Here is a 13,913-nt window from a genome sequence, read left to right on the forward strand (position 1 = left end):
CAGCAGGGAGGCTTCCCTGGTTGGTTCCCGCACCAGGTATATCAGGACATTGTCTTCCACACACTCCAGGAACCTCCTGGATGGTTTCCTCACTGCCGTATTCAATTTCCAGCAAATATCTGGCAGATTGAAGTCACCCACAAGAACTAGTGGCTGTGATCATGAGACTTCCCCTAATTGTTTGTAGGATATTTCATCTACGTCTTCTTCCTGGGTGGGTGGTCTATAGCAGACTCCCACTGTGATGTCAGCCCTGTTGGCCTTCCCCCGATTTTGATCCACAAGCATCTACCCTTCCATCACCGCTGCTCGTCTGCAGGCAATCAAACCCCTCCCTGACATACAGCGCCACTCCCCCTCCTCTCCTGCCTGGCCTATCTCTCCTGAAGAGCCTGTAGCCATCCAGCACAGCCCTCCAGTTGTGTGTATCATCCCACCGTGTCTCTGTGATGGCAGCTGTATCGTAGTTTCCCTTTTGCACAAGGGCTTCCAGCTCGTCCTGTGTGTTGCCCATGCTGCGGGCATGGGTGTAGAAGCACTTTAACTGGGCTAGTGATCTCTTTGCCTTTTCCTTGAAGGGAGAAGGCCTGACTCGTGCTGAACTCTTAATGTCATTCAGACCCTAATGTCATTCATGACCCTTAATGTCATTCAGAAATTATAACTGAATGGTATCACCTCCAGCGAAGTGATGGAGCAGTGTTCTGCATTGAATCATACTCAGCTGCCGGCTTGTCTCTTACTCACTGGGGGTTTTTTGTTTTCTTTTCTCTGTCCAATGGGAGACTTGGTGAATATAAGAATAGTAGATTTCTTGGTACTCAATAACCAATAAATAACCATTTCAGTCCTCTCCACAACAGTCAGTGAGTTAAGATGGAACCAGCTTACAGTATTTTCGACTGTTGCTTTTAGTAGTTGATGGCAATTATTGATAATTTAAATAAAATTTTAGTGATCGGTACATCTAAGTTACTTACAAGACCTCCTTGATGGATAATCATGGTTGGAACAGTTCTCTGTGGTGAGATTGTGGTGGTTCCTGCTGTATCTCTCACTGGGTTTAATGGAGATTGGCTACGTACCATTGCTAAGAGCAGCTTTCCCAAATGACTTGAACAGACCTTAATGTAAATAGATCAGTTGACCATGGGATGTATGATTGGTGCCGTAGCAGTGAATCATGACCAGCGTCTTTGTTTCTGTCAGCTTCCTCAGAGCCTGTGGAAACATCCCGCTGGACAGAAGAAGAAATGGAAGTTGCTAAGAAAGGTACATCTTGTAAAGCTTTTGACTTCTGAATACTCGTATTTACAAAATTACAATAATTTACTGAATGCAAACGCTGTGATTTTTTGCAACACTGCACTAAATGTGTAATTTGAAATTTGCTGGTTTTTTTCCTACTAAAAAAGAGCAAACAGACAAAAATAGGTTTTTTTAAGAGTCATGTTGATCCTTTTCATATGAGCCACTTAAAACTGTTTGACGTTGTACTTGGTTCACGGAAGTCTGTGAAACAGGTGTGAAGGTGCTTAGGTCATATGAAAATTTTCAAAGTCATGTGTTTCTAAGTTAGAAAAGCTCCTTTTGTATAAGACATTCTTTTCATAGAAAACCTAATGTTGTTTATAACTTGTCTATTCATTTGGCAGATAGAGTTTCCTGTAAATTTTATGCATAAAATCAGTATATTAGCAGAGGCTTTACATATTAGCAACAGCCAAGAGTTAAGTTTGAAGGCTTCATAAGCAGGCGTCCAGGCTGACACAGCTTTTTTTTGCCCCATAAGCAGTTGCGAAATATGTTGTCATAGGGAGAGTTCTCTTAAGAACAGCGTCTTCCCGTCCCATAGGCGTTGTTGTTCCGTGTATTTGGGTTTGGATAGCTGAATTACCGCCTGTAGTAAATACTGGTTCTCACATGTTTGAACAGGCCTGGTGGAACATGGACGAAACTGGGCAGCAATTGCCAAAATGGTGGGGACGAAAAGTGAAGCTCAGTGTAAGAACTTCTACTTCAACTATAAAAGGAGACACAATCTGGACAGCCTCCTCCAACAGCACAAACAGAAGGTAAGTGCAGTAGGCATTGAATAGTTGCAGGGAAAAACTTCACATCTTTCTGAAGTCATTCCTCATGCTTCACCAAAACTATTTTGCAATCATTGCTTGTTTCCTTTTCTACTTGCTTTTGTGTTGTGACATAAATCTCCTAGAAAAGGTGGTTGATGCTCACTGACCTTGCATACTAATCACTTCTTGCTTTAAAATGCCATAGAAATTTTTCTATCAGGTAGAACACTCAAGCCAGAAGAATTCTGTAGTGCTCTGAAAACCATGTTCCTCATCATACACCGACAACTACAGAAGTTCAGGTCGTCTCTGTAGAACAGTTACCTTGAAAGTCAGTAAGCACTAACCATACAGAATGGAGCAAGAGAATTGGTAGAAGACCAGGAACTGAAAGTTTGGAGTATCTAAACTAGAATTCCGAGTGTGGAATCCTCCAAACTGCTGTGTTTGCTCTAATCAGACTCTAATCAGTCTGTGTTTGCTGCAGTAGTTCTGTTGTCCCCCAGATGTATCTTGAGACAGTTTGTTCCCAAACTTATTTTTGATCAGGAGCAGCAAACAATGGCCTGAAGTTGAAAGAATGTGCCCTTCTGCATGAATCTGTGCTAAGCAGGGATGTGTCTTTCATTTCAATCTCAGATTGATAAATGAGAATGCATGTAAAAGGAAATAATACTTGCACATTTTCAGTACAATGTAAATGCCGTGTCTTTGTCAGTCTTCACGAAGGCCCCGCGAGGAGCGAGATGTATCACAGTGTGAGAGTGTAGCTTCAACTGTGTCAGCGCAGGAGGATGAAGATATTGAAGCATCTAATGAAGAAGAAAATCCAGAAGACAGCGAAGGTAACTTTTCTGGGAAGGACACTTGTGTGTGCCCAGAAAGGAACGCAATTATATACTCAGAAAGCTGTTCTGCTTCAGTGTGGCACTCAAATTCTATGTTTCAGTTGGGTTTAGCGGTTGGAACTCACTGGCAGGGAAGAAGCATTTTTAGTATGAAGCAACCTTAAGATGTTACTGCTGAATATTTTGAGATGCTTTGTCTGTGCTTCACTAGAGGGTAAACTGACAGCACCTGATCAAAAGATTTGTGCGTATTCAGACAGTTGAATCAAAGATCTGTAACCTTTGCTCCTTGATATCTCAGTAAAGCTTCAGACAGGCAGTTTCAGTTGATTTGATTTTTTCTTTTTTTTTTTAAATTTGTTGTTTGTAGCTGCTAATAATTGTAGGCACTCAACATCAGTCAGGCTTGGCCAGCCTTTTGTGGAGCTGTAAGCAATAGAATTCATAAACGGTGAGTTAGAAAATATGGCCAAGTGTTGGGGATTTTGGTTTTTAGTGGTTGGTATTTTTTTAAGCTGCAGCGTGTCATTCAGCAAATTGTCCATTTTTTTTATTTGTCTAAAAGCTATTTATAATAGAGTTCACGAACTAGGCCGAAAAGAGAAGGAAGATTCTTTACTGCAAAGATCAGTACCCTTCTATAACTGGTATCTGGTTGTCGGTGCTATTTACACCTTTCGTAAAGAAGACGTTTTCAAGGAAGCACTGGTGATTCACAGAGGAAGTGAACTAGAATGTTAACTTACAGCAAGAATCGCAAGTCAGCGTGGCTATAAAATGTGATGAATTTTCATGTAAAATCAGTGGTTTGCTGCTTAATGATGCCTCTAAAACATGTTAATTTAGATCAGAAAAGCTGTCCCTTAGGTACTGTGAGTGTGAACTCTAATCTTGTAGTGAAACACCATCACAAATGGAAGTACCGAGTCTCTCACGCAAGCACGAGAGTTACTGGGCTCTCTGTAAGCGCGGATCTGGCCAGGTAGTCTCATTTCTGTAATTCCAGGCTCCCTCCTTAACCTGTATCTGCTGATTTTTGGTTACTTGACCTTTGTGAGTCAGTTCTTCAGGGCAGTTGTCGTGTGTTTTGGGACAGCAGACATGTTTGTTTTCTCATTGAAGCATGGTTAGATTTCACTAACGTTGAACCTTTATGTCAAACTTCTTTCCCAGGTGCTGAAAATAGTTCTGATACAGAAAGTGCTCCATCTCCAACTCCAGCAGAACCTGCTAAACCAAGTGAAGAAACTCCATCTGACAGCGCTGCTTCGAAAGTATCCACTGAGGCAACAGCAGAACAAGAATCTGCCGTTAAACCTGCAGCCAGCACATCTCCCTCCTTAACAGCCCAAAGTGTATCGACAGCTGAAACTCAGAACCCTGAGCCACAGGTTAAGGAAGAAATAAACCCTGAGGCAGAAGAGCCTATGGAGGTTGACAGTAGAAGCCATGCAGTCGAAGCTAAGCCTGTGATTACTCTTCCAGTGCATACCAAAGTAGAACCTGTAGAGACTGAAATGAGGCTACCGGAGAATATTCAAGTGAAAATAGAGAGTGATACCAAAGAGAGAGAGATGGAGAAGCCCAAGGAAAAGTCAGAACCAGAGGAAATGGACTATAGTCTGTCACAACAAGTTAGTACAGCAAGACAAGAATCCCATTCAGATAATGACTCGAGTGCCACCTGTAGTGCTGATGAGGACATTGATGGAGAACCCGACAGACAAGGGTGAGTTTAAATGTTTCGCATTCACATATTGCCATCTTTAAGAACTCATTTTAAAAAGTGGGTTTAGTTAACAGTAATCCAAACTCTGTCATCAGCAGCTGCATTTGTCTCACAAGAGTGAGGGAAATCAAGCCACTTGGCATCTCTTTGGAGAATGGGAGTTGTGTCAAACAAAGGACAGCAGCTTACTGAAACAATGAAAAATTTGCTGATGGAGTTGTTTTAATTGATTCCTGCTCCTACAAAGTCGGTGTAGTAAAATGCATCCAAAACTCATTGAATTTGGCAGGGAAAACAGCCTGAATATATATTCTAGTAGGAGATTAAACTTGTTTTTTAGAACAATAAAAAACTAGGGGCATAAAATATTGATATTTTAGTTACTTTTTAATATTTCATGTTTATTTGCTTGTATAACCTCTAGAGTCCTGTACCAAATTACCGTGTACTATCAATCAGTAGAACTGAATCTCTTGAAGGCTGTTTAAATAATAGAGTGGTGGAAGTATTTCTCACTCTTACCAGTCAGTGTCCATAAATGAGCAGACAAGTGTCCTGAAGATGACCTCTTTCCCCACAGTGTGCAGTGTCTCCCTGCAGACTTCCTCGGCCCTGGGATTTGGCTGTGGATAACCCACATGCTTATACAGGGCTTTAAATGGACAACACTGCTTTGGAACCATCTCTCTTTTGGGGCATGGCCGATACCACTGACGATGTTTGAAGTCTTTATAGCATTGTGTTGGCATGATTCCTCTGTAGCCATAGCGCAGCATCAGAGCCAACGCTCCCTCCCTCTCAGTGGCCTTAATATACACCCAGTACCAAGGATAGATGTTAAATGTCAGAAGTATCCGGTATCGTTGTCCTGCATGTGGTCTTAGGAAGAGTGCAGCTGAGGGTGTTTCTGCAGCCTCTTGCTCTTCAGACATCGTCTTTCCACTTCACAAATGTACTAGAACATAGTCTGTTGTATTCTGCTGTTGATTTATTTCCTGTGGACTAAATACATCTAGTGCTTCCTACCTATTTTTTTTTTCCCAAGCATTCTTTATAAGGAAGGTTGTGTTCTTGCAGTGCTGTGCATTTAGAAGCTGCATACTAAATTTCTGGTGTTGGAGATTCTGAACACCTCTTTCAGTATTTCCGTGTGTTACAAAAATACAGCAGCAACTGTTGCCGCTTCTACCAGCTGTTGTGTGGGACAAAACTCAACATGATTCTGATCTTTCAGCTATTTGCCCAGTGTGTTAAATTGTTGGGGTTTTTTGAAGTTGAGAGGCTTACTTTTGCCTGTAAATTTTTTAAGCTGTTTAATCTTGGTCTTTTTGGTCATATTTTTCCTTTCCTTCTATCTCTTCTTCCAGTATCTTCAGCAGGGAGTCAAAGCCCTCACTGTTAAATCCCACTGGGTCAATACTGGTATCATCCACGATAAAGCAAGGGCAGATGGACCTGCAACAGCTTCACCACCGAGCCGCTGTCATTCCTCCAATGGTATAGGGTTTTTTAAGTGATATTTGAAGGAGTATCTGTTGTCCCTAAAACTAGTCGCAACACTGAAGCAGCAAAAAATCGTGAAACAAATAAATACATACATCATTTGCTTTGTTATGTTATTTTTGAGGGTACTTATACAAAAGTAATAGCTTCAAACCGGGTGAGGACCATTTGAAACACTCAGACTACAGCTGCTGCAGTGGAGGCATGGGGGAAGATAGATACTTTAGTAAGTACCTGTATTCATGTACCTGATGTTCATGCCTTCTCCTCCCTGTAGGTTTCTTGCAGTCCCTGCACGGTTCCCGTCGGAACCCCAGTGAGTGGTTATGCGCTGTATCAACGGCACATTAAAGCAATGCACGAGTCAGCGCTGCTGGAGGAACAACGCCAGAGGCAAGAGCAGCTGGATATGGAGTACCGGAGTGCTGTAAGCCCTTGTGGCACTTCCAAGAGCCCTAATGTTGAGTGGGAAGGTAGGTGTTTCCACATCCCTCAGTGAAATAGCTCTGCATTTTGTATCCATGTGTTACACTGCTGCCCATTTAAGAATGAAAGTTTAGTGTACTGATAATAAGTTACTGCTTTCTGACAGCACCTGATTGAAGGAACCTGCCTACTGCAGGCATCCTGCTGCAGTTACAGGGTTGGAGAACAACCTTGTAGCTCCTTAAGATAAGGCAGCAAAACTTGCTCCGTTTGGGTGAAATCCTAAACTGAGTTGTTCCTACAGAGAGAGTCGCAGAATGATTAGGTGTGCGGGGCAGAGGACCCAGATAACGGTGTGTTCTGGGGGAGCTCCTTTCAGAAGCTTAAGGTGAAGATGGGAGAGAGTTGCTAAAGGACCATCAATTTTACTGCACTGGAGTGTGTTCATGGATACTGAGCCCTGGAGTCCAGCACAAAATGCTGGCAGAGCTGTCATACCCCAGCCTGTCTGGCTGCAGCAGGGCTGGGTGAAAGGTTCTTTCTCTTGGGAATGTGACGGTTGGGTGCGCTTGAGTATATAGAGGATACTTGAGGCAGGGTTTGACCTGAACTCTGCTATCTGGATCTGTGTTTCCTGAATGTGTCTCTTAGTGTGACCTTCAGCGCAGAACAAGGCAAAAACTGCTCTCAGAAGCGGTCAGGGTGGCTGAACGGGGACATGTGCTGGTTACAGGGAGGAGTCAGATGGGCAGTGTAGATGTTCAGATTGCTGCATAAGAGCCAAAGGATGCATGTGGTAGCTTGCAGTAGACATCTCTGTTATGCTTTCTCTGTGCACATTGGCTGTATTTTCATTCTTCGAACTGCAGTTACTTTAATTCTATCAACAGTTTGCGATTTACACACAGCAAAGCAGAAGATTGCTCTTTTTTTGTGCAAGAAAAGCGTTCCCTATGGGAGGCCGAGTTCGGTACTAAGTGTGTAACTTCTACCTCAACTTTCTCTGCTAGGAATGGAGTAGGTCCACAAACTCTGCATGGTAACAGGGAAATAAACCAAGTGAGATTAATGTGCTGAAGGTTACAAGGTTAGAGATATCATCACAGTTGCATAGTGCTGCATTTTTAGATTTTATGTTCTTGTGCATTTTTTCTGTTGCCTCCACAGTATTAGCAACATAAACTATCGTGTTCTTTGAAACCGGAGTATTCCGTATTTAATAGGCATAACAGTTTTAAATTACATTATGAAAATGCTTCACCTTAATTACCTTTACCCAAAATAAAATGAGAGAAACACGACCATTTTTTTTCTGTTAAAATAGTGAGAAGAGAGCTTGTAGATTTGGCAGGAGGAGGAGAAGATTGTGGTTTTTGGAAGTTGCTTCTTTATGGGGGGAAAGTCTAGGTTGCTTAAAAATACCATTGAACTGAAATACTACCTGAATATAAGTCTTGGCATTGGCAGTATGGTTTTATGAAGTGTGGGAAAGTTCTGGGGTGAGGTCTCTGCCAGCAAAAAATCAAGGTGGTTATTGAGGCAGACAGAGGGAGGGATAACTCATAATGTACTTGGGTTCTACAAGCCTGGACATCTTAATCTGAAAACTCGAAGGGGCTGGGATGTCATTAGATCATTACAACAGCTGCTTCCTAAGATATCCTGTGCATACGAAGCTTGTCCTCCCGCTGCTGTGTGCGGCAGAGAGCCCACAGACCGTTGAAAAGCCTTGTATCGCGTGTATCAGAACACCGCCCCTGTGGCGGGACATCTTGTCAGACTAAAGGGTCTGTTGTTAAACTGGCTTATGACAAGCCAGATTTGTAACTTCTCTGGGCAAGCAAACAAGGAAGGGAAGCTTTTTGTCTGGTGGGACTGGCTGACCTTGCGTGTAAACCTGGCTGATGCACAGGATTTGGAAAGGAATCATCTCGAAATTAAGTCTTTTCCAGTAGCAAAGCTTTCACTGAAAGGACCTAAAGGACCCAAATGCTGGTTTTCACATACAGAAAGTATGAGAAGGCTTTTTCAAAGCTTTGGATAAGACGTGAGAACGCATTAAATTAAGCTGCCCCTTAATACTACTCGTCAGTTGAAACGTGTACCTGATGAGTACATCTGACATTGGAGTAGGCCCTTTGGTAAAACTGTGCTGTAAACTGGACCTTTTGACTCCAATTTCTTATACAGGGTTCTTTTCTTTCTGATAACTTCAACCCTCACAGGAAAACCGGTGGCCTACATGCCTTATGCTGAGGTCAAGCGAGCAATAGAACAGGAAGCACAAGTGCAAAATACAGCAACAAGGTCAGCGTCGCCGTACAGGCTGTCTCCGAGAGAGGTCAATAAAGCCTCTCCCCAGCCCGATCTGAATGCAGCTCGCTATAGTGTCCCGCCAGGTAAATATTCTGTTATGCATCACAGGGATACGTAGACTTCCTTTGGGAACCAGACTCCTGTGACTTGATGTAGGAATAAATTGTTCTCTAAACATTTGGGGAATCATCAGGAGAAAATAGATTGTTTTCTATGTGGCATGTAAGTAGGTGCTCAGTATTTTTCTAGTTCCAGCAAGGTTGTGTTTTTGTTCTTTATTGCTGCATCAGCTGCATAACGTGTATTTTATTAAGCAAACAGGATGACCTGAAAAGTGTTAGAATAGTGTAGGGACAAAGTCATCAAGAGTTTTTTGGCTTAATACAAGCACCATCAAATCCATGAGTTGAGGAAAAGAGAAATCTGCAAATCCGCTGCTATCCTTGGCATTAGTTTCTGATCATAATTGCTTAATATTATAATCTGAATGTTTTATAAAACAGTGAAATAACTGAAAGTTCTTAATTCTGAAACTTGGATTATTTCTTTTCCCTTTGGAGCACAGTGTCATGCTAACAGACAAAATTAGGGAAGCTTGGATTATACTTGACTCGGTTGCATTTCGTTTGAAAAATAAGAACTTGCTTTAAAAACAAGAAAACAAGAAAAACTTGAATGTACCCTGGGCTGTTACTTTTAAAAGCTTCATTTTCAGAGCCTGCAGTTCTGTGGTGCAGCTTTTGCCATTTCTTCGTGAACTTTGAGGCAAGGTTCAATACTCTTTGTTCAGCTTCTCTGCGTAGCATCACTTGGACGTAGGGAACTGCAGAGTTGGAAATACAGCTAGATAGCTTTTGGGTATTGGGAGGCAATTCCCATCAGAAGTTGTCAGATGGACTGTGCTATTTCTTGTCTCTCTAACAACCAGTAGAGATAAAACAGACTGTAATGTTTCATGTACAATTTTTTTTCCCCAAGTTCTCCAGCCAGCACCTCACCAAGTAATAACCAATATACCTGAAGGAGTCCGCCTTCCAACAACCAGACCCACTAGACCACCACCACCACTCATCCCATCCTCCAAAACAAGTGTGCCATCAGAAAAACCTTCCTTCATCATGGGAGGCTCAATCTCACAAGTAAGAGAATTATTATCTGAAAACCTGTGCTTTCATCCTCTTTTTGCCCTTTCACCAACCCTCAACATCTTGAACTTGGTTATGTGTTCACAGCATTAACACTTAAGACCTATAGGTGCCACGTCTTAAGGTCCAGGCATTACATGTGCCTGAGAAAACAGACCTTGAGCAGTTATTTACATTTAGGAGTATGGCTGAGGAAGTCTGGTTTAGCTGAACTGCATCACCAAGCTCACACTGCTGCTGCACTCCTGGTGTGCTGCACTTGGAGACTCGGCAGTGGGATACTGCAGCGTTTTAAGACAAGAACGTAGCAGTATTAATGTTCTCCTTTAAACATAGAGGTGAATCTTCAATCCAGAAACGAGAATTAACATATAATGTATTTGCTGTTTCAGGGAACACCTGGCACTTACTTAACATCCCATAGTCAAGCTTCCTACACCCAAGAAACTGCAAAGCCATCAGTGGGTTCTATATCTCTTGGGCTGCCAAGGCAGCAGGAGTCAGCCAAATCTGGTAAGACAAGAAAAGCCACAGTGTTTTATATAGACTATTTAATGACTCATAATTAAAGAAAAAAACCCACAACCTTTTTCTTCTTCTGAATAGCTTCCCTGCCCTATATCAAACAAGAAGAATTCTCCCCCAGAAGCCAGAATTCCCAACCTGAGGGACTGCTGGTCAGGGCACAACATGAAAGTGTGGTTCGAGGTAAAGAAAGTCATTCAGATTATGAAACTTTGTCAGAGCCTGAGAGAACTGAGGGAATTAACTTCTAGAGCTCCAACTGCTGAAATGTTCTTTTAAAGTATTACATGATTAATCTGTACCTGTTTTCCGAAGCTTGTGTGTTTGTGGCTAGCTCCTGTCTGCACATCTCCTTTAGAAACATCTGTTTCAAGGCATGCCAACTTCAAAATTAAGTTGTTCACTAGAGCACACACAGAGCAATACACATGGAATATCCAAATACATCAAAAGAACAAAAATTAAATTCCCTGGATTAATGGTTTCACGTGCCGTAAAGACATTTTGCCTGTAAAAGACCATGGTAAAAGAGGAAATAGTTTAACTGCCTCAGACGCACAGTGTTAAACTGAAATTTTCCCTCTGTTTCAGTGCAAACTAGCAGTTCTCACTGGAGTTTTTAATTAGAGTAGCTACTTTTTTTTTTTAGTTCTTCTATTTACCAGGATGTCTTATTATTTCAAATCAGGTACCACAACAATACAGGAGGGAAGTATAACACGAGGAACTCCAACCAATAAAGTTTCTGTTGAGACCATTCCTTCTTTGAGAGGCTCCATAACTCAGGTATTTTTCCCCTGGCTGAGGTTGCTGTAGCAAACCAGCAGATTTAAACTACCACCAGGAATGTATTTGCATGTCTGAAAAAGTAAATTCATATCACAGAGTAGGAACTGCCTCCAAAAGAAATTTTAATACAATCAGGTGCTCAAACCCCACTGTTGCTGAGGTCAGCATTACCATGATTTCATGTTCATGTTTATGAGTCTTAAACTTCTTAAATAAAGAGCCTTTGCTACACCGGAATGAAGGCTTGTTAGCACCTTCCATGAAAACAGCATCACACCCAAGTTCAAATATAAAATCAATTGCAATCCGTCTCATGCAGATGCCCTTTTAAAGCAAAAAAGGTAAATTAAGCTCTTTTGTCTTGTAATTTTTTAACTGCTACTGTTTTGGTCGATTTGGGATCTGTAGTTACAGAGGGCAATAAGAACAATTCTCTTCTGAGAAAAGTTGGTTTCATTCCTTTGGATAGAAATAAAGCGAATGGCACCATTAAATATGTGGTATATACTACCTTCCCGCAGAACACCGTTACAGGGTAAATGTTCTAGGCCCTGAAGTACTTTGGTAATAGTCTAGTCCCTATTCTCTCTGTTGTTTTTTTTTTTTAACAAGGTAGAGAATTGCCTACAAATAATAATATTTAGGTTGAACGTCTAATAAGAGACAGAAATTTAAGCCATACTGCTTGATAGAGTAACTATCAAGATAGGGTTTCTAGATCTGAAAAATGTTGTGGGGTTTGGGTTTTTTTCAGTGCTCCCTAGTCTCTCAAACAAATACCCGTGTTCTGAGTTGTATTTGGTTGATTGAAACGCAGGGTACACCAGCTCTGTCCCAGTCTGGCATAGCAGCGGATGCGTTACTGAAGGGAACTATCACCCGGCTGGCCACAGAAGACAGCAGCCCAGAAAAGTGCCGAGAGGAAGCTTCAGCCAAAGGCCATGTTATTTATGAAGGCAAAAGTGGTCATATTTTATCTTATGATAGTGAGTATTTGTATATTCTACTACCTGACCAAAGTCAAGGCTGCAGCAGGTTCTGCTTTGATAATCGGTAGCGGAAGTGGACAGGTATAAACCTGTCACTGGGGTGCTGTCTGGGAGAGGTATTGACCTGCACGTGTTTTTGAGGGCATGAGAATTAGAGTGGCCCGGTGTTCTGAAGAGTCTCCTGTACTATGTAGTTAAAGTCTAGTTAAACTGTTCAATTTCTGTGCCATTTTCATCCAATTTTTCATGGAATATTTTTATTTTGACAGGTTGAACAATCAAGTTTGAAATAATCTGTATTAAAATCAAAAGAAATTTATTATTTAACTTCGAACTTCCATTGAAATACCGATGTTTGAACAAAAATATTTCTAACAAATGATAAAACATCTTTTTAAGGTTGAGATTTAATGTTACATTATTTTATTGAAGTTGTGTTGTAACGGTATTAACAGCCTGAGGTCTCATTAAATGTGATGCTCATGTGTCTTTGTCCATGTTTCCTAACCACGCTCTTGTAAATTTTACCAGCCATTAAAAACGTTCGTGAAGGAACAAGGAGTCCAAGAACTGCTCATGAAATTGGTTTAAAGAGAAGCTATGATACCATGGAAGGGAATATAAAGCAAGGAATGTCAATGCGGGAGTCTCCAGTGTCTGCACCGCTGGAAGGTAAAACCAGCTGCTTCCAAGGTGTTCTGTTTTATCCACACCTTTTGTATTGATGTAAGAGTATTTAGAGTTATTTTATGGAGCAGACTAAATGAAAAATTAGATTAAATCTTGACACTGCTAGCCAAATCCCTGTAATAACCTCTACAGTTAAAGCGTGCTGGAAATCTGCCTGGAGTCGTCACTGGTTGAGTGGTTCTTTTGCCGGTGTGTCGCCATAGGTGCAGGTAGCTCAGCTAGCGCTTCTCTCAGGAGATCTGACACACGTGCCTGGCTCTTCACGGTCCCAGCGGGCTGCGGCAGAGCTCAAACAGCACCGGCTCACACGGGCTCCAGGGGTGCGCCGTTAGCTAAACCCTGGGCTCAGCCGTGGCGCGGTAACTTGGTAACGCGTTGGCGTGACCTTTCACATTCCTGTGCTAAACCTCCTCCCCTGTGCCAAGCACAGGATGTGCACAGCTGCCCTATCCTGCTGCAGGGCATCCCTAGTTGTATTTTTTGACTTAATAACTGTAACCAAACTGAGCCTGCAAAGGTCAGCTCAGGCCATTATGTAACATCCTGATGGTTTTTCAAAAATACGAATGCGAGAAGGTGTTTCATGCCTGAATTATGGTGTCTTACTCCTTAAGTGCATTTTGTCCCACCTTTGGGTAGCCCTTGGGGGCTGGTTTGTGTACGTTTTCATCAGGTGGAACAACATAAGAGGTTTCTAGACTCTATATAGAAATTCAGTGTTGCCTTGAAGTTGCTGATGCATTTTCCTCAGATTCAGGCTCTTTTGGTGTATGGGAAGCTGCCCTGGTACTTTTGTGCTGTTTCTCATCACTCTGACACATTTTCTGACCCACGCTGTGGAAAGTTATGAGTTCTTTGGGGGTTGGATATAGATTCCT

The 13,913-nt window shown here is 42.0% G+C and overlaps 1 protein-coding gene across 1 annotated transcript in view; it reads left to right on the forward strand.

Annotated features, from left to right (window-relative positions):
- Window positions 1-1,209: 1,209 nt before the first annotated feature.
- The window catches only part of LOC104493976 (nuclear receptor corepressor 1-like), a gene marked incomplete at its 5' end in the record, with an annotated part of 27,551 nt that continues 14,847 nt past the window's right edge, over window positions 1,210-13,913 (forward strand). Inside the window, 13 exons of the mRNA XM_010136748.1 lie at window positions 1,210-1,272; window positions 1,936-2,075; window positions 2,794-2,920; window positions 4,097-4,652; window positions 6,020-6,149; window positions 6,433-6,628; window positions 8,807-8,980; window positions 9,876-10,036; window positions 10,435-10,555; window positions 10,649-10,750; window positions 11,256-11,353; window positions 12,174-12,342; window positions 12,877-13,017. Of these exons, the coding sequence (XP_010135050.1) occupies window positions 1,210-1,272; window positions 1,936-2,075; window positions 2,794-2,920; window positions 4,097-4,652; window positions 6,020-6,149; window positions 6,433-6,628; window positions 8,807-8,980; window positions 9,876-10,036; window positions 10,435-10,555; window positions 10,649-10,750; window positions 11,256-11,353; window positions 12,174-12,342; window positions 12,877-13,017 (2,178 nt within the window). The remainder of the gene's footprint in view (window positions 1,273-1,935; window positions 2,076-2,793; window positions 2,921-4,096; window positions 4,653-6,019; window positions 6,150-6,432; window positions 6,629-8,806; window positions 8,981-9,875; window positions 10,037-10,434; window positions 10,556-10,648; window positions 10,751-11,255; window positions 11,354-12,173; window positions 12,343-12,876; window positions 13,018-13,913) is intronic.

The sequence above is a fragment of the Buceros rhinoceros genome, unplaced genomic scaffold (assembly GCF_000710305.1).
Source record: "Buceros rhinoceros silvestris isolate BGI_N320 unplaced genomic scaffold, ASM71030v1 scaffold12635, whole genome shotgun sequence".
NCBI classification, from domain to species: domain Eukaryota; kingdom Metazoa; phylum Chordata; class Aves; order Bucerotiformes; family Bucerotidae; genus Buceros; species Buceros rhinoceros.